This window comes from Amphibalanus amphitrite, unplaced genomic scaffold (assembly GCF_019059575.1).
Source record: "Amphibalanus amphitrite isolate SeventyFive unplaced genomic scaffold, NRLGWU_Aamphi_draft 000737F_arrow, whole genome shotgun sequence".
NCBI classification, from domain to species: Eukaryota; Metazoa; Arthropoda; class Thecostraca; order Balanomorpha; family Balanidae; genus Amphibalanus; species Amphibalanus amphitrite.
This window is the reverse complement of record NW_024882231.1, coordinates 19750-41557: the sequence shown is the minus strand read 5'-3', so window position 1 is coordinate 41557 and position 21808 is coordinate 19750. Positions and strand designations below refer to the sequence as shown.

At 50.9% G+C, this 21808-nt stretch overlaps 2 protein-coding genes across 2 annotated transcripts in view; both read left to right on the top strand.

Moving 5' to 3' along the window:
- Positions 1–12595, top strand: part of LOC122365400 — a 30499-nt gene extending 17904 nt beyond the window's left edge. Inside the window, exons 4-10 of the mRNA XM_043336574.1 lie at positions 1053–1193; positions 1587–1715; positions 2855–3099; positions 9885–10267; positions 10736–10884; positions 11028–11135; positions 11453–12595. Of these exons, the coding sequence (XP_043192509.1) occupies positions 1053–1193; positions 1587–1715; positions 2855–3099; positions 9885–10267; positions 10736–10884; positions 11028–11135; positions 11453–12007 (1710 nt within the window). The 3' untranslated portion in view covers positions 12008–12595. The remainder of the gene's footprint in view (positions 1–1052; positions 1194–1586; positions 1716–2854; positions 3100–9884; positions 10268–10735; positions 10885–11027; positions 11136–11452) is intronic.
- Positions 12596–18614: 6019 nt separating this feature from the next.
- Positions 18615–21509, top strand: LOC122365401 (compound eye opsin BCRH2-like). The gene is made up of 4 exons (XM_043336575.1): positions 18615–19129; positions 19495–19669; positions 19985–20991; positions 21262–21509. Exons 1-3 carry the CDS (start codon positions 19109–19111, stop codon positions 20947–20949), a joined length of 1161 nt encoding a protein of 386 aa, XP_043192510.1. The 5' UTR covers positions 18615–19108; the 3' UTR covers positions 20950–20991; positions 21262–21509.
- The last annotated feature ends 299 nt before the right edge of the window (positions 21510–21808 follow it).

The window sequence follows — 21808 nt, the reverse complement described above, 5'->3', positions numbered from 1 at the left end:
CGCGTAACACGGCCCTCGCTCCTTCCTCCCACCATTGAAGTGCTGCTCTTGGCCGTCTCTTCCCCGTCGCACCACCATAGCCGTTATATCGGGTACCTTGCAGTCTTCCCGTAGGATGGCTCTGGCCCTATCCACGACTTCAGATAGAGTCAATGACTCCATGCGAGCGCCGGCCCGTAGCATTTGCTTCACAGATTCGGGTAGGCCGGCAACGAACGCGCATCCCATCCCTTCTTCGGAGAGCCCTCCAAAGAGGGTTGACAGCCGTTGCAAGTCTGCCAAATACACATCTACCGATTCTCCCGTGCCCAGCCGACGCGCGCTGAACATTTCATACGCAGTGTATTTATCAGCGGCAAAGGCGCGTCGCAGAGCCGCCTTTACTTTAACCGCCTCTCTCCTGTCCACTTCAGGCAGCTGCCGATAAACAGCAGAAGCGCCACCCTTCAATCGCAGTGGTATGACTACCACTTGATCTGCAGCCGGTTGCTGAAGATTGCATACCATTTCCACCTTTTCGATCCAGTCGACAACATCCCCAGTACCGTCGAATTCTGGGATCAATCTCACATCGAAACTTGCCATAGTTGAATTGAAATAATGACTGAAACGAAAAGGAATGCCGAAATAGCTTGTAGAAATTTGATTAGATTTATCGTCCTTTGATCTCTTCGACACCAAAACTGTCCGATAAGTTATCTTTCGTATTAATGAACAAACATGATCAGTAATCACAATTGACACTAAGAATCACCGGATCACCAAAGCCGGCCTACGCCTTTTCCACACGAGTCTTCCACACAATCACTTTTCTCATAAGTCATACTCCTCCCAGATGCCCCTAAGCCCCAAGCAATCTTCCATCTTCCCTTCTTGCCAGGGCCTCACGCCACCGGACCCAAAAAGCAGAACATTCAATTCACTTAACAAATAAATGACCAGTTCACGTGCACTTTTGAAACAACGCCCTTTCAAGCGGTAACATTAAATCACAGCTTGGTACTTGCAGTGGTGTTACTGCTATCGGTTGCACTGACGGCGTTCGTTTTCAGGGAGACTCCGGCCCCGAGAGGCCGGTGGGTCACATCGAGCTCTCCGTGTTCTCACAATGCAAGGAGATGGCGCAGAAACAGACGAAGAAGACGACCCACGCCTTCGTGCTCTCTCGACCCGAGGGCACTACGAACGAGGTGGTGGGTTTCTGGGAGCGGCTAGGGAAGTGAGGGGAGTCCGGTGGCTGGTCCAAGAAGCCCGCGGTTGTTTTATTGATGTGCCGTGCCATGAATTCTCTGTGGAGCCGAGCGACGCAGCGACAGAGTTCAATTTGATATATTTCGGCATCCATTTTACTAAGACATGCTGAAATATCCGTGTGTCGCCTGACCCAGTTCTGGTGAATTTACAAGGCTCGGCTTCTCGAAATTCATCCCATGAAACGGCTCGACTGCGGTGGCGAGCCGGACTGGCAGTCGAAGCTCATTCAGCGGTCGGCCTGTCGAGTCTCGTAGCGGTGCATTGATTTCAGGAGACGGCGGCCAGCGCTCACCTCCCTCCCTCCCCTCCCGTGCCCTCCCGCTGCTCCCCAGGCCCGGCACGTTTTCGCCGCCGACTCGGCCGCTGAACTGAGCGACTGGCTCCGTAAGCTGCACGCTGCTGCCGGCCGGGGAGCGCCCGAGGCGACCGGGCGCGGCGCGCCGCTGCAGCTCGGAGCAGAGGCGAGTAACAGCTCTGGGCGCGGCGGGCCGGACCGGGGCGGCGGCGGCGGCGGCGGCGACCGGCGATTGTGACCCACCAGCACGCCGTTCGCCAGGGGATCGATGCCTCTGACGACGATGTCGCTTTCGATACCGTCGGCGCCGCGCGGCCGTCAGATAAACGGGAGAAAATGGGACGGCGCGCCGGCCGCCGAGCCGCTGGGTTAATTAGAGGCAGATGACGATAGCATCGTTAGCGCAATAACCACCGGGGAACAGGTGAGGGCGGGGAGGGGACACAGCCGATGGCGACAGCAGAGAACAGGAGCGCTGCTGTAGAAATCCGCAACTAAACCAGTGCAGAATTTAGGTGTCAGGGTCTGTGGTGAGGAACGAAATGCTGGCATCGTGAATCACGTATAAAAACGACATAGAGTGGGACTGAACTGAAAAGAGCACTTCAAGGGCTGTAAGGCCAGCTCGTTCCCCAACTTTTCCAGTTCGTCCCGCAAGGCCAGCTTGCGAAGACCGCGACATAAAAATATAATGGAGCTGTCGTCGCCAATATTGTTGCCGTTGATGGTAGACGATGTAGCTCAGTCAAAATGCTAGGTCGGATAAAGACGGCAGTATTCTTCGTTCTTGTTTTATAACTTACAGAGGACATGCACCCAACCTTCTTTCAGTGCCAACTTCTCCGCCACTTAACCACGTCACATACAGCTGCGGAAAGTGTTCACGCTGTCGAGGTTATGCGTCGTGCGCGGTGATATTTTGCTTTGCGTTTAAGTTATAGGGAGAGACGGCGTCCTCGCCTCGCATACATTCTCCCCTCTCTCCCCATTATAGATAACCCTGTCTGACCTTTTCGCCTCTCTTTAAATGACCTCTTGGCTTATCTGTTCTTACCCTCTCCTAGCATATGCTGTCCGGTCCGGATTCATCAGATATGCCTTTTCCACCAGGTAATCTCGTCCAAACTGTTTTCATCTCGAACTCTTACTACCCCCCGCTCACCTCTGCACCCTGCTAACGTCTGACCCTCTTGACCTCCGACCTCTGACTCTCTTGACCTCTCCTGACCTCTGGTGTCTGCTTTGACCTGATCTGACCCCTGTTCTGACCCCTGTTCTGACCTCTGACCCCTGCTCTGACCCCAGACGGCCAGTGCGGTGAGCGGCGGTGACCGCGGCGCCGGCCCCTCAGTGGACCCGGCCTCTGTGCCGCTGCCAGAGGGCGCAGGTCGCCGGCCGCGGGGCCGGGCCCGCCAGCGGCCGCGGCCGGCCATCCGACCGGGCCCGACACCCGGCCAGCAGGGCAGCCTGCTGGTGGAACCGAGCGGTATCACCAGCAGCAGCCAGCCGTGCCTGCTGGACTGGCCGGCGCGCGGCACCAGCAGCGGCAGGTGCGGGGTGTGTCGGCGACCGTTGTCCACTAACTCTCACCCGAGTGTGTGCTTGTTTGTGGGTGGACAGTGGGACCAGTCAGTTCAATGCTCTTCCTTCGGTGTGATTCGGGCAGTACTGACCCGGAGGAGGGTGCCGCTGGCTACTGGCTAGTAGCTATTGTGTTTGCCCTATATCGCACCGGGCACTACACTGCCGGCTCCGAGAATGCATGCCGTAGGAAACTGCTGAAATCCGTTCTGTAGATGGAAACATGGCTTACTGATGTGTGGTGTGATGCTAACACAGTGCTGCCGTTTCGTGCACTGCCTACTAACGTTGGAGAATGCTCGTTGAAGTGTGGTATACATATTAACGCGAGGCATGCTGTATTGTAGAATGTGTGCTAGAAATGTCACACACCAGCTGGTGCTGAGAGCCTGTCCGTTCAAATTTCGGGCGGGCCAGCCTTTCACTGTGATTAGCCATAACATTAGTGAGCTTGTATTGATCGTGCTTTGATCAGTGGCGGCGGAAGGTAATTTTGGATGGGGGTGCAAAGTTTTCTCAAGGGGCCCCTCTGGAAGTTTTGGGCCCCCCTTCATTTTTTTTTTAGTGATTATTATTGATTTATGCAAAACGAAGATTTTGGAAAACTATCCCCATACACACAAGTTCTGTAAAAGGTTTGAAATTGCAGTGTACATACCTATCTCAAATAATTAGGAAGCAAATGCAGCTAGTTTTATCGGCTAATCTTTTAGTCTAGCCACCACCCGCAGCGTCTCAATCCACTTTCCTAGATCCGCAGTGGACCATTGAGGGCCCTACGAGACCGTTCCAAGAAGACCGTGTTTAGAAGCCCCTTGGAAACCGACCACATAGAGACTCCTCCAGAGACCTACATGACTCCCCAGACTGAATGAGCCCTCCGATCAGGGTCGGTCCCTTGAAAGTTGCTGAAAGGTTTCAGAAGGCAGTATAGGCTCGAAAGTCTTTTGAGGGCTCTCAGAAACCGGCATCGGACCCCAAAAAAGCCTGTATGGAGGCCCTCCAATGCCGGGATGGAGGCCACAGGAGCCGATGTTTAGCCTAAGGAGCCGGTATGGAGGACTGAATAGAGGAAAGGGGTCTCAGTGGGGCCTTCAGGGGCAAGCGTTTGAGCCCCAAAAGTATGTGTGGGATCTTAGAGGCAGGTAGACCCCTGTGATATGCACGGGGTCCCAGGAGCTCGCGTGTGAGCCCAAATATTCGGCTGGCGGCTTAGAACCAGCATGGGGATTCTTAGGACTTAGAAGCCGCTGAGTCCCACATTTCATGGGTCATGAGTCCCAAGAGTCGATGTAGGGGCCATAAAAGCCGGTGTAGGGCCCATGGCCCCATAAGTTCCGACATTGAGACTCTCAGAGGCCAGCGACGGGGCACCAAGAGCAGATAAAGTGCCTCAACAAGCTGGCATGGGGCCTGAGAATCAGTGTGGAATTCCAGGAGCCTGCGTGAGCTCTCGGAGACCTTCGTATTTCGTAAGGTCCGCAAAGGTCGTTGGGTTGGGTCCTCTGAATCTGAACTCTGCGGGGCCCTCAGAGGCCAGCATGTCTCCTGGCACCTGCCTGCGTTGAGGTGAGACCATCCGAGGCCGTCGTAGGGTTCTTCAGAAGCCAGTGTTGGCCCTTGAAGCCTTCGTTAGGCCCTAGAAGCCGTCAAGAGGGCCCTCAGAGGTCAGCATGGCCCCTGGAGCCTGCCTGCGTCGAGGCCCTCAGAGGCCGTCGTGGAACCCTCAGACGCCAACGTGGGCCTTTGGAGCTTGCGTTGGGTCTTAGAGACCATTGTGAGGGCCCAGAGAGGTCGTCGTCAGGGCCCTCAGCCCCTCAGGGACCATCCTTGGGTCCTCAGAAGTTGTTGTGAGGGCCCTTAGCAGCCTTCGAGAGGATTATCAGAGGTCGTCATGAGGGTTCTTGGTCATAGTGCGGGTCTTCATGGGCCCCAAGATACCTTTGCAGGGCTCTCAGAGGCCTTGGTAAGACCACTAGAGGCCATCGTTAGGGCCCTCAATAGACCGTTGCAGGGCCCTGAGATGCCAGCATAGCCCCTGCAACCTGGTTATGTTGGGGGCCTGGGGCCCTCAGAGGCCGTCGCTGGGCCGTCTGAAGCCAAATGGGCCCTCAGACTTGAGTTGGGTCTAGGGAAGCCACGAGGGCCGTCAGAGGCCAGCGGGGCCCCTGGGGCCCTGTGGAACCCTCAGCGGTCGTCATGAGGGCCCTTAGTGGTCGTTATAGGGCCCCAGGGGACAGAGGTCGTCGTGAGAGCCCTCAGAGATCGTAAGGGCCCTCAGAGGCCGTCATAGGGCCCTCAGAGGCCGTCATAGGGCCCTCAGAGGCCAGCGTGGCCTCTGGAGTCTCCTTGGGGCCCTAGAGTCTCTGTGGGACCCTCAGCGGTCGTCATGCGGGCCCTTAGTGGCCGTTGTAGGGCCCTTGGGGACAGAGGTCGTCGTGGGAGCCCTCAGAGATCGTCATAAAAGGGCCCTCTGAGGCCGTCGTGGGGGCCCTCAGATGCCGCATGGAGCACCAAACGCGGCTCGGAACACTTCTAGTCGGTGTGGGGGCCCCAAAGACTAGCATAGGGGCGCTCCTGACCATAATTGGACATCCCGGATGATTCCACATCAATGTTCGTTTCTCGATCACTGGTTTTCAGGAGAAAATGTATTGGATGGTGCGACGGGCCCCTTGTGCGGATTTTGGGGGTGCAAAAAGATATGTTTGCACCCCCATGTTTTTTTATGGGGGTGCAGCTGCACCCCCTGCACCCCCTATTCCGCCGCCACTGGCTTTGATAGAGCTCGTTTGAGACACGTAGTTAGTTGCACAAGAGTGGTAGGGTAACGTGAGTTTGTAGTACGTAGACTCGGTATGCATGGTAGATACTGATGTAATCAAGGTCCGTAGTCCGTACTGTACTCGTAGAGGTATTGGCAGTGATGATATACAAGGAAGTGCCTTGTAGATGTGCCTGGTATATAGTTAGAAGTGTAGTTTGCCTGAGCATATGCTGATGTAGAGCTAATGACTTGTGAGTTGTGACGTTTGATTAAATAATTAACGAGCATGCTCTTTTATTTCACGAAGTCGTCGGGTCACCGAATAATTTGTGCTGGCGAAATGGTTTCGACTGCCCCTGATAAACGTCACGATTCAGTTTATTACATAGAAAAATTGATCACAATGCGTACGCTTACCTACAATTGAGAAGCAAACTCATTTGCCAATTGATGGCTCGTGATATCCAAAATCACTATCAATTATTTATGTGATCCATTGTCAATAGTTAGTAAATAAAGCTGGAATTTCGGTGGTGTGGCTCAGTTTTCGTCATATATAGCATCGCCCATTGAGCATACCTATTTATTATCTAGGGTATTTCAAAATACGTAATGAGGCATTTCTTTCAAATATCTCCCTTTCCCTGTTCATTGCTATAGCAAATTTAAACGGCTCAATTTGTAAGCGACTTTGCTGGTCATTTCCGACCATTGTCATCTGCTCGACTTTTCACCGGGCGCGTGGCGAACTTATTTGAATCGACGACATTTTGTGGATTCCGTCTCAGAAAAACTCAATGAACGGTCCTCACCAAATGGTGTGATTCACTGCTGGCAGATGAATCGGCTCCAATGGAGCGTTTTCTCTGGGCGATGACGGGGGCGGTGCGGTGGGAAAGGGATGACCGGCCTGTCGGCGCCGCGCGGTGCCATGGGCGCGGGCGGGGGCGGGGGCGGTGCCCGGCTCCACCTGGCACCGCGGCGGGATGGCGCCTAATCGCTGCCGCCCAGACCCGATGGTCTGATCAATACCGACGACCGGGCCGGTGGCCGACAGCAGGGGCAGCTAGCTGACCTCAGCCAGACAGACACGTGACCTCGGGCAGACAGACACCTGACCTCAGGCAGACATCTGACCTCAGTCAGACAGGCACCTGACCTCAGCAAGACAGAGACCTGATCTCAGGCAGACATCTGACCTCAGATTGGCATCTGACCTACACAGACCTGGCCTTACCTACCCAGACAGACACCTGCGTCCTGCCTGACCCCCCCCCCCCCCCAGAGCCAGAAACCCAGCCTCTGACCTCACCTGACCTTTCGGAGTGAGGTCTTACCCGATCTCTCATAGGCAGACAGATGACCGATAAGAGCACCCTGCTATAGGCGAGGTTGACTAGCTTCAACTGCGCTTGGTAACAAGAGCTGGCACAAACAACCTAAATGACTATGACCGGTTTCCAAGTGATATGAATTATGACAAAGGTATTGGTTTTGGACCGAGATAAGATACAAATAAAATTGTGAACGTCTCTCCTTGTCTCTAGTGGAAATTCTTCGTCACAATAAATAGCGTTTCTTATTATCTTTATTCGTTTGACTTGGTGGACACGTCATAGATCATAGATCATGATGGCGTCTAAATTAGGTGTACTTGTTCAAACTTATCATGCGTATGGTTTCCCACAAGGTTGTGTGGAGCTGCATTTGAATTGCATTTTTTTTTTTTGACGGAGTGATAAATGTTCCACGGTTCTTTTGTCATTGTCATTTACGAGATAACATCCTAGCTTTTGATTACTTTTTACAATCAAATAAATAAACAATCAAATAAACAGCTGAAGTCAACAGCGAAAATCGTTCTAGGCCTCGCATAGCGCACAAACGCCACTAATTTGGTCGTTCTGCTTAGCCCTGCCATGAAACCTAACGTAATGTCTGAACAAGAAATCACGCGAGCTCGTTTTTACGAGCGACGTGCGTGTATCAGTCACATTTCGGTTCCGCTCCTTGGAGCCATGGCGTCACGCCGACCCACCATGTTAATTTCGCCTCTAGAATTCAAATACCGCTATGCCAACGGCCTTGTTTCCCAGGACAAATCAATTTATTGTTTTAACCCTATTAGTGGCAGGCTCCTGGCTACCCCTATTAGTGGCAGGGGGGGGGGGGCTGTTTACGACCCCCCTTGATATCTCGAGATCTAACGGGCCGATTTTCAAAATTCAAACGGCATTCGACTTCGCTCAACGTGATCTACATTTCTAAAAAATAAAAATTAAGAAAATGTCAAAAGGGGGGTTGAGGGGGGTAAAAACGGGCAAATTGCAGATACATTTTAGACTGTTTATCACGGCCAGGTTTCTGAACCAATCTTAACGCAACTTTTGCCGATCGATAGAGAATGAACCAGGAATTCACATGGATCCTAAAAATATGCATTTTCAAAAATCATAGGCGGATACAGATCATTGAGATTGGGGGTACACAAAAGGTATAGTAAATAAGGTTTTTGTTGGTACTGTTTCTAAAAAGGGTGGTAATGGTCTTGTTATGTTACAATTTTCTTATGAGAGAACGACTACAATTGTATTGGTCATGCATAGGCGGTGTCAGGGCACCTATGTTGGGAGGTAAAACATAACCCCCCTTTTTGGACGCCTGGATCCGCCTATTATAGCAAAAACGTGTCAAAAGAGGATGCACAATAACTTTGTATATGTTATCACATGATAAAACTGGTGCATACAGTTATAATACATCAGCATCGTGATCATCGCCCAAATGACTCGCTTCACGAATAGGACCCCCCAATTCCCAGTGCTCTGGAGCCGCCCTTGGTAAAGTTATGAACTTGAAATTTTCAGGGAATGTGCCCAATTTAGTTTTAGGAAAAGTCAGAAAATTTCAGCATCGTAGCTTCAGCGGTTTCGGAGATATTCCCGAAAAACCTGAGGGGTGGATGAAAACAACCCCCCCTGCCACTAATAGGGTTAAGCACGCTATTCGGGTTACGGTAATTCATTCAGAGTCGGGATGAAGGGAGGAGGTCGGGGTTTCTCATCCCTCCGGGGGACGCGTGTTGAGGATACTGGAGGAGATCATTAGGTTCCCGAGTCATTAAACAGCAGTGAAAGGCGCCACCAGACGGCTCTCTGGTGGCAGTTCAGAGGCCCATCACGTCATCAAAACGCCGTCAGACACCCACAGACCGTTAAAGGGTATTGTTTCATAAAAAACTGTTGACAGGAATAGTTTAATCTCGGTTATCTCTGTTACGTTTTCCACCACATAAACCGTTTACATATAAACTGCTATGCTTAGCAAATGAAAACGAAATATACGCTTTTCAATCTAGGTAATGATGCTATGCAAAAGGCCAGAGCAGCTCAACCCAGCTTTATAGGTTCTCAAGTAAGTCTACCAACCTGATGTGACCGACCTGACCAACTGAATGATTGGGCTTCAAACTTTTAGTGATTAATGACGGTGACAGATAAATAAAACGTTATTTTAAATTTTTTTTTCATATGGTTGGCCTCAGTCTAAGGTCAATTCAGTTTTACTGACCCTCTATTTAAAGTCAGTGGAAGGAAATATAATAAGAGATATTAACCTTACTCTCATATTAGCCAAAAGATATAAAATTTCAAAAAGACAAAACACAGTTTCGGGAGCTTTCGGCTTTGCGCCTTTATCAACCGTTATGATAACGGTTGATAAAGGCGCAAAGCCGAAAGCTCCCGAAACTGTATTTTGTCTTTTTGAAATTTTATATCTTTTGGCTAATATGAGAGTAAGGTTAATATCTCTTATTATATTCATAATGTCTCTCAAAACTGTGCTAAAAACCATTCAGTGGAAGGAAAGTAAAATTCCTTGAGCAGGACGACAGTTAGGTATTTTTGACACCGTCAGGTCTGACGTTTTTGAACAGTTCACCTCCCAGTCCCAGTAAAGCCAGTCAATTTGATGTTCTTTCCGCAGGCCGTCGGGTGGCGGCGGGCTCAGCTCTGCCTACGAGTACAGCTCCAGCGGCGAGTCGGACTCGTCCCTCGCCTCCTCGCGCTGCTCCGTAGTCAGGCGACTCAACACCACCATGCCGGAGATCGTGCTGCCGCGGCGCTCGGACAGCCCCCTGGCGGCCGTCGCCACCACCTCAGCCTCCGATGTTCGCCAGCAGACAGCAACGCCAGCGGATGGGTTTCCACCGCTGTCGCCGGCCAGTCAGCCGCAGCCAAAGCGAGGATCGCTTCCTAGCATCGTGGCGTCACTTCAGAGGCCGGAGAAAGATGTGCTCAGCGTCGGCGGGACGGCCAGCACGGGCAGCTCTTCGATAACAAATCTCACACGGACCCTGACGCGAGAAGGTAGGCATCTCAACCAGGAATCCTAGTAAGATCCTTGGGATCCGTGGGACCTAGCCCTTCGATAAAGAATCTCAACTTTCACACAGACTTGACGATAAAGAATCTCAACTTTCACACAGACTTGAACCAGGTAGCCCTATAAAGCAGACTTGCCATCAATGACCGCAAACGTTTGATACGGCATCCGGTTGATCCGGCTGTCGTGCTTGTGCCTACAAGCCCAACTTCTTCCCCTAATCTAACCTACCTTCACATCTCACAACGTTGAATTTACCCCCAATTGAATCGGAAATACCAAGACCTCATAAAACAAAACAGTGTTCTGGTCTTGGCGCTGAAACTCTCTTGACATCATCTTCCCTGCGGAGCGGATGGCACTTATAGTCAATCCTGTAGCTGCTGAATCAGTGCAATAACTGACGATCGGTTGTGGTGAAAGTTGACCTGACTTATCTCCCGTGATTCCAGGTCAGACGGTTCCTGAGGTGCTGTCCAGTCTGGCCGAGCTCCGCGAGGGGCTCAGCCAGGCCGCCTCCCGGCTGGACTCTGTGGAGAGGACGCTGGCGGGCTCCGAGGCGGAGATGGCCACCAGCCGGGCCGACATCGTCGCCGTCCAGGTCAGGGCACGGGCGGCCACGTCAACTGCACTCCCACTAATGGTTCCACTGCGACCACAATCTCCTGAAACTTGTGTGATTTAATACCCCATGGCCCCTTTACGTTTTGTCTGATCATAACTTGTGAACGATTCTGTTTGCAGGGCAGCCTGGCATCGCTACAGTCACTGGCAACCTCACTCAACAACAAAATGACGCTGTTCTCTGGCATGTTCAGAAAGGTGGACGAGCAGCTCCAGGAAATGTGGTCGGTAAGCAATGACAGGCGAAACGAGAATCAAGCATTGGCTCCCTATCGAGGCCATAGCAGAGGGCAAGCCAGCGTTTTTGTGTAATTATGAGCCACTGCATGCTCAGATATCGTGGTGGCGACGCCTAGCCGATCAAACGATGCGTGGCAAAGGGAACACTCTTACATGATGCCTTACAAGCATTTAGCCGTAAGGATAAGAGCTATGCTTTGTCGGCACATGCTGTCCTTGTGATAAGTACATTTCATGCCGACGCTAAACAGGCAATCCTAGTAACCAGGTACCATCTCTGACCCTTAATTCTGTTTCACTGGCAGGAAATGGAGACGGTCAACAACAATGTCCACCATGTGATGCACACGGCGCTCGAGTCCCAGGAGCGGAACGAGCAGCTGTTCGCGCAGCTGTCCAGCCTGCGCAGCCAGCTGCTGGCCTCGTTCCCCGAGCAGCTGACCAGCGGTGGCTCCCTGCCGCGGCCGAGTCGACACTCACACCGGCACGGTGACTCGCGCCGCCGCCGGGAACGACTCGACTCGGAGCTGCTTTGCGAGATCGACGACCCGGCCCTGGACGAGGTGGCGCCACCGGTTTCCGCTGCTATCGAAAAGACGGCGCCACCGGCGCTGGATGCAAAGGAAAAGGTGGCGCCACCGGCTTCCGTTGCAATGGAAAAGGTGGCGCCACAGGCGCCAGTCTCCGTCGAAAAAGCGGCACCACCTTCGTCGGTCTCACTTGGGACGGACATGCCAGTTCCGTTTGTCTCAGCTGACGAGGGAGCGTCGATGTCAGGTTTCTCAGAGACTGAACTGAGCTCGGATGGGGTGGTTTTGGAGGGTCGACGGCACACCGATGAAAGCCCTCCTAGTTATTAGAGGAGAACCGGCCCTAGAAGGCAACTAGAAAATAAATTAGTGATCGTCGCCTATGTCGACAATGCTGTTTGATATTTTGCATGCCTACATGAGGAAGGCTGGTGTCTGATGATTGACTCAATTGCTTATGAACACTGTGGCGTTTAGTGTTTCTTTCTACCTTTCGACGCTTGTCATTGTTAACGTTTTTACTTCTTACTGTATTTGCAGATATTTTTTACCTGCTGTTGCTATGTGTTTGAGTAGCCTGTGTTGCGCAGCTCCCTGCACACGAGACGTATCAGAGTCGTGTCACGACTACAAGAGTCGATGTCGGAAGGAGATCTGGACTAGACTGAAGCTGTAGTCGGAGTAGATAGTGCGGGCGCACGGCCGGAAGATAGCTCAATATTGTTAGTGGTGGTGTTGCTGATGTGAGTATGAATATAACGAAGAATGAGAGCGAAAGGGAGGGATAAAAATAGAAAGACCGAGTGAGTGAGTGGACTTGGTTGGCGACATGGCGTCGCATTTGACTGTGTGTTCTTTTGAGAGTCTGCAACATGATGCTGCGATTAATGTTGAAAAAATAAAGCAAGTGAGCATCTAGAGTCCGTTTATATCTAGTGCCTTGAGGCATTTTACAACCTAGCATTCAGCACCCAACAGGCATGTGAGGAGACACTAATATGTAGTCTTATGTCGAGTACCTGTTTTCTAAAAGTATTTGTTGAGACCTACCAGCGTGAGGGACACTTTTTAGCACCAACGCAGCATATCTCATCCTCAGCACATGATGTGTTGGAATTCTCCCCAACCACACACCAACGCCCTGACCCAGCCGGTTGTGAGTCGGTCTCGCGAGGTTTCGACCCGGCACGGCGGGCAGTGGCCTGATTTGGCAGCGCCCGTGGCCTTGCAGGGGCACTGAGCTGGCTTCCCCAGGCAGCTTGAGGAAGAGGAATCGAGTGAAGGGCGGCAGCCAAGGCGTGAAGCAAGTGGGCGAAAATATGTCGTAAATGTCGAACTTAAAGTGCCAATGACAAACTACCTACTAACGAAAGACGGTGTCTGATATCTCTTAACCCGCGCGGGGCTGGGGGGGGGGTAAATTTTACCCCCCCTCGCGAATTTTTGCGATATCTCAAAAACGACGGCGCGCAGCGCCGCCAAACTTCCTGTACCTTTTCTTACATCAATTTGACACGTTCCCTGAAAATTTTAACGAAATCCGTCGGAAATTTTTTGAGAAATTGACGTTTTAGTGACGTCATGTTCGCCATTTCCGCCTCAAAAACGGCAAAAGTTCAAACGCCGCTAACATCTTCATTTTTAAAGGAATCAAGACGTAACAAAAATGTTATACGTAATTTTACTTTGTCTATCAAATGGCTATCTCGGTTTTTTGAAAATTTTGGATTTTGGCCTAAATGTTTTCAAAAAACTGACTTTTTTGGGAAAATCATTATAAAATCCAAAATTTTGAGTCTATCGAAAAAACCGGAATATATGTCAGAGAAGTGGTCTATGTGCACCTACATACCAAATTTTAGAAGAATCGGTTAAAAAATGTGGGAGTTATTCAAAATTTTATGACGTCACGACACACATTTTTTTTGAAAATGACTTTTTTGGAAGTTCTAGACCTCGTACGAAAACAAAAATAGCACCATTCGATTCGCCGTGAAAAACTGCATCAGATAGACACCTTTTTAGGCCTTAACAACCAACTTCAAAATTTGACCTCACTTGACCTGACCTTGACCTGACCTCGACCTGAAATTCATCCAGAGGTGGTCCATATCACTTATTGAGTGTGCCTATTGAATTCTATGAGTAAAATGACCCATAAAACATGTGTCGCACATGCCCTTTTCTATATTTTGTTTTTTGTTGACCTGACCTGACCTGACCTGACCTTGACCTTGACCTCTGAATGATATTGTATGCAACGAATATTGTCTTGGTAGCCTAAGAACACGTTTTGGCCGATCAGTCTCAGTCCATGACTCCATTCTTCGGCAACTACGGTGCAAGGCCGATACTGTAGAAACTTGCAATTTGTACCCTTGACCTGACCTTGACCTTGACCTCAAACTTTAAATTAAGTACATGTTTTTAGTAGTTCGTGATGAGAGCTTTCGATTGGCGTTTGAATTTTCCAAATCGGACCATTAGTTCGGGAGATAACAGGGGGGGTAAAATTTACCCCCCCCCCCAGCCCCGCGCGTTCGGCTGGAGACCCCAGCCCCGCGCGGGTTAAGCAGGGAGTAAATGATGAAGGATAGAGGATAAATTGTCGGAATGGATCTGTCTTCGAACATTGACACGAGCAAACAAATATTAATCATCCACAGTGGCTGATAAATAGCAACAATTGCAAGCAGCCTATGAGACTTACAGTTCCTGTCACCCAGCACTTCTTCTGACACCCCGTCTGCCGCTCTGACACAACACTAACAGTTTCCTGTACCTACTTACTGTATCTGTATTTTAATTTCTCTCTCGTTTCCATTGACACTGATTCCGTCTCCGGTCTCCCAAGCCATTCGTATGTCGTCTCCTTCTCGCCTCTCTCTCTCTCTCTCTCTCTCTCTCTCTCTCTCTCTCTCTCTCTCTCTCTCTCTCTCTCTCTCTCTCTCTCTCTCTCTCTCTCTCTCTCTCTCTCTCTCTCTCTCTCTCTCTCTCTCTCTCTCTCTCTCTCTCTCTCTCTCTCTCTCTCTCTCTCTCTCTATCTCTCTGTGTGTCGTCTTCGTTTGCGATGTGCCATCTCCATCTGCCCGTCTTCCGTCTTCGTCTCCCGTCTCCCGTCTTCTCGTTTTCCTTCTCCTCGTTTCTCCGTCTCCCCCCACCCCTCCCCCCACCCCTGTGCTCGGCACTGGGTGATAACAGGATTGTGGTGCCCAAAACGGATCGGAGAGGGTGGGCTTCCTTGGGTACGTCAGCGGGAGAGACCCTCTCAGTTGCCAGTGCCCCTTCCGCGAACACGGGCAAGGACAGCTCACGTGGAGCATGGCACACGGATAGTCCCATGGGTACTGTCGTGGGTCACTCATGTCACTCAGGTCATTAGCAGCGAACTGTCACATGTGCCATGCCTTATATGGGCCATGTTACCTATACGGTACCCGACATGTTGCTGGCTATATTCAGCTGTAAAACGCCTTCTGGCGAAAAACGGACGAGCTCAATACTAGTGATCCCTGCACGTCCTGTCCAGTTGTCCACTTATGTCCATTTGGATGGCAAAAACGGTATAAATTTAAGTCATAGAAGCCGAGAAATCCGCATGGATCATCTTACCTCCATGCTCAAATTACCCCACTTTCCCCTATCAACCTAAATGCGATGCTGCACGACTTTCTTATTAGGTAGGGTCTTAACCCGCGCACCAACGGGGGTCTGCGCCAACTTCGCACCGACGGGGGGGGGGCGGATGACCGCCCCCCCTGAGATCTCGAGAACGAAGCAAGATAGCGACAAGCGGTAAACGGCATCGGATACGCACAGCCAAGATCTACAATTTTTACAAAGGTCATTTTCAGGTCAGGTCAAAGATGACGTCACAGGGGTCGAAAAAGTCAAAATGGCGGCGCTAGATATGGAGAGAGTTTTTCTCGAATAACTTTCGAATTAGTCAAGATAGGAACAAACTAAGGGCATCATCGTGATCCTCTCGTCAATCCGCATCGAATGATATATATGTTGACCTCGAAAGGTCAAGGTCAAAGGTTGACCTCAGGTCACGTGACCTCGAGGTCATCATGTATATCATTCGATGCGTCTTGACGAGCTGAACACAATGAGACCATCCACGCGTCTGTATCTTGTTCCTGTACGGAGTTAGTGGCCAAAAACCTTTGGTGACCTTTGATGACGTCACATGACCTCACAGCTGCCCAACAGCAAAACAGACCTCAAGGTAGTGAAGGTTGATCGTATATGAAGTCATGTATGGTATATGGGGCCATTCCGACCCGTTTTAGTGGTAAAAACAGGGAGTTGATTTTTCCCCCATTGACTTATAATGGGGAGGTCGCGAAATTGACCTGACCTTAGGTCACCGATATCAAAATTCCGAGATATACAAATTGTAGCTACTAATGACCTTATAATATCCTGCGACTTTCAAAGGCCTCCGACATCTACTGCAGCTCTGGCCACGGTGACAAAGTTGCAAAAAAAGACTTGAGGTTGGGTCATTCAAAGTGACCTGGTGACCTGACCTTAAAAGGTAGGAGGTTCAAACTTGCACACCATGTGTAAAATTGATGAGGTTATAGTCATACCAAATTTCGCGGCGCTACGCGCCGCGGTTTTCCCGCTATTCGCGAAAAACCTCAGGGGGGGGGGGCGGATATCCGCCCCCCCGTCGGTGCGCGGGTTAAGCAGGCGGTGGGCCTACCAGCCACCTTCCGCGCGGTGGGGGGGGGGGCATTCCCCCCGTATCTCCGAAACTACTGGACGGATCCGGAAAATTCAAACGGCGTTCGATAGCCCTGTCAAATTTGTCGAAGGAAACCAAATTGCATTGACCTCGGGGTCACCGATGACGTCACAGGTCAGGTCAAAGATAAAATGTTTCACCGTTCACGGGGCTTCTAGGGAAAGCGCTATAACACCGAGTAAAACGCATTTTGTCGGAAATCAGCGATAAGGCGTCAGTTGTCTAGTACATATGTTGCTATTAGAGGTCACTGGTCATACCAGGTCAGGTCACAGGTTAGGTCACCAAAGGTCACCAAGGGTCACCACATGAGCCCAACTTTACTAAGGTTATGCGATGCATGTTTTATGGCCAGTTTTTCATTTCCAGCTCAATGGTTTTGGTTATAAGACCATCAGGTACGGTTAAGGTCACTTTCTGGTGGAGGTCAGGTCAAGGTCAGGTCAAAAAAGGTCAAATTTCAAAGTTGATATTTTTGCATAAAATGGGTATCGATTCGATGCAGCTCGTCACGGGGAGTCTAATGGTGGTCTTTGTTTTGCGCTACGAGGTCTAAAATTTCTAAAAAATTGAGTTTGAAAATTTGACGTCATCAATTTTGAACAGTTTTTTCGCTATAACTTGGCCAAAAAAAGAGGTAGCGATCTCAAATTTGGTGGTATGTAGATAGAAGGTGGTAGGGACTATCACATATATTCCGGTTTTTCGAAATTCAAAAAACTTTTAGGATTTTTTGGCTATTATATTCAAAAAATCTTTTTTTATTTTTGGGGGTCAAAATAAAAAAATTCGAAAAACCGAAATAGCAGTTTTGTAGCCCTTTTGATTCTATATCTTTTATGTTGAAAGATTTTTCTGTATCTCTGAAGCTGTAGGCCTGACAGCTCTTCCCGCGAAACCTTTTTTTGGGTCGAAAATGGCAAAAATGACGTCACTCTGACGTCATTAGCGGCCAACCTATCATAGCCTTTGGAAAAATTTTTGATCTCCATGTGCGCTAGCTGCTCCCGGGAGGGTACTGAAAGTTTGGTGACGATCGGCGCAGCGGTTCTCGAGATATATTGAAAAAACAAAAGGGGGGGGGGGCAAAAAAATGCCCCCCCCCCACCGCCTGGAAGGTTAAATGATCGACACGAATAGAACCGAATTTCCGGTCCATTATATTAGTAGAAATTGATGAAATACTAGGACTTACTCCACAAGGAGATCGAATGGGTCGGAGCGCTTTCAATATGTATTATACATATCGTCGTCAGCGAATCAATAACGGGTCGAATCGAGTCGGGTATCGAAGACTCGATTCGATTCGACCCGTTATTGATTCGCTGACGACGATATGTATAATACATATTGAAAGCGCTCCGACCCATTCGATCTCCTTGTGGAGTAAGTCCTAGTATTTCATCAATTTAATTCCATCTCCACATCATGTCATTACGTCAATTAGTAGAAATATTAGTATAAATAAAATAAAGAAACTTCGAAGAGCAAGAAGAAATATACCTTATACCCGACTAAAAATAATTACGGAGCGAGCGAAGCGAGCGGAGTCTTTCCTTAGATTAACGGAAATTTCTGAGTATGAGCGGCCGGCCGGCCGGCCGTGCGGACGCTTTTGCGAGGCTTATATCTCAGCGACCATTTGACCGATTTACACGCGGTAATTTTTGCAGGGTAGCTTCATTCCTTCTACCAAGTATTGATCTATTCCCGATGCATGTGGGTGACCCCTTCGAAGAGGTGTCAGTTTTATAATTGTTGCAATATCTCGGTAACTACTTGGCCGATTGCGCTGAAAGTTGGCATGTAGGTAGGCACCCACTAGGCACTGCATATTCATGTGCCAGAGTTGGGGTGCTGCTGCACGTGCGCACGTGCAGGGGTCGTTTCCAGATCTCGAGAACGGCTGGACCGATTGCGCTCAAATTTGGTACACAGTTAGGGACCGGTTACTGGTTAGTAGGGTGCCGTGCACAAGTCAGTTGGGACCCATTCTGCACGTGCGCACGTGCAGGGTGCCGCTTCCAGATCTCGAGAACGGCTGGGCCGATTGTGCCCAAATTTGGCACATCGCTAGAGACCGGTTAGTAGGGTGCCGTGCACAAGTCAGTTGGAAGTACCGCCTCGCAATTTCGCACGTGCAAGGCCCACCCTCTCCCTTGCTCCGTTAGTCGCCCCAAAAGGCGTTATACTGGTGTAAGTGTAAACAGATGCTCAGATATCAATGAGAAACTTGAAAGTCTTGATTCTGGCGTATCCGACAATCGCAATGTCGTCAGCCAAAATAAATTTTAACTGATTGTAAATAAAAATAGATTTTAACTGATCATCAACGATCAAAGTTATCGAAATAAGAGCCCGGTGGGCGTTGAGCTCATGCAGGTCGAACAGTTTTAAACGTTTACGTTGGACTTTTTAAACATTTGAATTTTCAGAAAAGTTACAATTGCTTTCCCTCGGAGCCTGAAGCTCAGCACGAATGCTGAGTGTCGCGGAGGCCGGTCCTTCCGCCGACAGAAGCGCAGCACAGGGAAGCAGTATGATGTATCTGAACAAGGTCGGAGCGAAGCCCCTCAGGGTAACTGGGCACTATATAAACGGGGTGGTGGCGACGAAAGGCGCCAGACAGCCAGTGGCATGCGAGCAGTGCTCAGTTGAGACCCGGTGACGACAGGATGGAGAGCGTCCACGCAGCGGTAAGGGGGCGGGTCCGCCAGCACCGGTACCTTGGACGGCTGGGGATTCAGCTAACGCCAGCCGGGCTGCATCTATTTCTCTTGGTCATAGAAACTGCAATGTTTTCTTGCTCTTTCCTCTTTTTAGCACAACATAAGCAAACCAGGATAAGTTCATGAAGCTTAGACAGAGGTTGTGAGAAGGCGGCAAAGAAATGAAAACGTATATGCATAGCTCAAATTAATGTTTTATCTAAGATAAAGTGTTTGCCTTGTATTCTTACTTCTTTATTCCTATTTGCCGTAAAACAACGCCTCCCCTATCCTGTGACCCGTGACTGCTCACAATGGTGACCAGCCCCCGTGACATCCCACGTGATCCCCAGGCTTTCGCGGTGTCCGCCCGCGATGAAAAGTTCGGCTGGATGTTCGACCCCAACGCCCGGGTGCCTGACACTGCACCTGCCGACATGCTTGAGATCATCCCCAAGCACTGGTATAACTTCGCCCCCGTCAACCCGCTCTGGCACTACATGCTCGGCATGGTCTACATCGTCCTCTGTGAGTCATCTGCTAGGACTTGAAGAAATATCAGGCTAATTCGCACACCGCGGGGCTTCGGAGAAGTTTTAACTATGCAGTTCTGTCGTTATAGCCAGATATTCGGCAGACGATATTAGAGCAGCCAATGGAAAGCTAGGCAATTCGATATTTTAGTGGTTGGTTACATTTATCGTATTCGGTACGCTTTGACTCTACTTACGGTGCCTTATTGTCATTGCATTTAGCTCGTGGCTGACATCTCCATGGGATGTTTCGAGCCATTTGTCAGCGCTGAACTGACCCTCCCCGCTCGATCCCGCGTCTCCGTTTCAGTCGTGGTCTCGCTGTTCGGCAACCTCACGGCGCTGTACCTGTTCCTGAAGGACAGGACTCTGCGCACGCCGTCCAACATGCTGGTCATCAACCTGACGCTCTCCGACCTGGTCATGACGCTTACCAACCACACCGCCTTCATCTACAACGCCTTCATGGGCGGCGCCTGGCAGCTGGGCCCCCGCGTCTGCGAGGTGTGCGGCTTCCTGGGAGCCGTCAGCGGCCTGGCCAGCATCTGCTCTCTGGTCGCCATCAGCTGGGATCGCTACCGCGTCATCGTCCAGTCCTTCAACGCCGCGCCGCTCACCGTCGGCAAGGCCCTGGCCATCATGATCTTCGTCTGGGCGTACACCATGGCCTTCACGCTGCTGCCCTTCTTCGGCATCGGCGCCTACGTGCCGGAGGGCATCCTGGACTCGTGCACGTTCGACTACTTCGACACGGGCGTCATCAACACCGCCTACATCTGGTTCTGCATCGTCGGCTTCTACATCTTCCCCATCCTGCTCATCTGCTTCTTCTACTACCACATCGTCAACGCCGTGTTCCAGCACGAGAAGGCGCTGAAGGAGCAGGCCAAGAAGATGAACGTCTCGACGCTGCGCAGCAACGCCGACCAGGACAAGCAGTCGGCCGAGATCCGCATCGCCAAGGTGGCCCTGGTCAACATCACCGTGTGGGCGCTCTGCTGGACGCCCTACTGCGTCGTGGTGGCCATCGGCATCTCCGGCGACCCCATGCTGGTGACGCCGCTCGTCTCGGCGCTGCCGGCCCTCTTCGCCAAGGCGGTGAGCACGTACAACCCGCTGGTGTACGCGCTGAGCCACCCGCGCTACCGGGCCGCCCTGCGCAAGCACATGCCGTGGGTCTGCATCAGCCCCGACGACGACGGCAAGAGCAAGCCGGCCGCCGCCGACACCACGTCCACAGTCTCAGCCGAGACCGCCAACCAGGAGAAGGCCTGAAATGCCGACAGACCCCCGAACGACGACTGATTACCGCTTATGGTACGTGGAAATGGGGAACTTAGAAATTAATATCTAATGCTTCACACAGCGCTGGAGCTCGGTATTGGATGGATTGATGTGCATTTCAATAACCGCAAACCAAACGAACTCCATAGTGCTAACGTGATGTAATGCCTATTTCAAGTTGACCATACCTACTTGAATACGGCTGCATTGTAAATATAACGCCAATTCAATCGCTGCATGTGACTTGAAGTAACGAGTTCTAATGCCCTGAACCTAGCTAACCGTCCCACTGTTCCGTTTCAGATCCACGGAGCTGACTGTCGCGAAGTGCGCTGGTGACGCGGTGTGGCTCCGTCGTGGAGCGCCGCCGCTGTCCCGCCGCTTCGCGTGCCTGTTTGTATAGTGCCGGGCGCCGGGCTGCGGTCGAAGGAGGGCGCTCATCTTCTGCCGGCTCCTCCCGCGCCCCGCGTGCGCCCCATACTGTGTCTGTTCGCCATTACTTGTGTTCTGGTCATCACCCTAGCAATAAACGGATGCAAGATCCAACGAAATACCGCATTTTAACATCAATGCCGGGCATGGGTCTTTTCAGTTTTCGATAAAGCGAACCATCGGAGGGGGGGGGGGGGCAAGAGCGGCCCTCCACCTGGCGATTGGCTCTCTAGTGCCAGGTGATCGACTCTACTGTAGGCAAAGCAGCTGATGAGTGATGAAGTCGCATACAGCGCATCGACTAGTGGCATCTTTGTCCCGATCGGCCCAGCAATTGCTGATTTCGACAATGGCTGAAGTGGTAGAAAACGTCCGGTTGACCGCTCAAAGTCACCGAGGTCACATGAGGTCACCACAT

Coding starts and splice junctions, on each gene's coding strand:
- LOC122365401 (XM_043336575.1), top strand. CDS start 19,109: ATGGAGAGCGTCCACGCAGCG. Junction 19,130..19,494: donor TGGAGAGCGTCCACGCAGCG/GTAAGGGGGCGG, acceptor CGTGATCCCCAG/GCTTTCGCGGTGTCCGCCCG. Junction 19,670..19,984: donor CATGGTCTACATCGTCCTCT/GTGAGTCATCTG, acceptor TCTCCGTTTCAG/TCGTGGTCTCGCTGTTCGGC.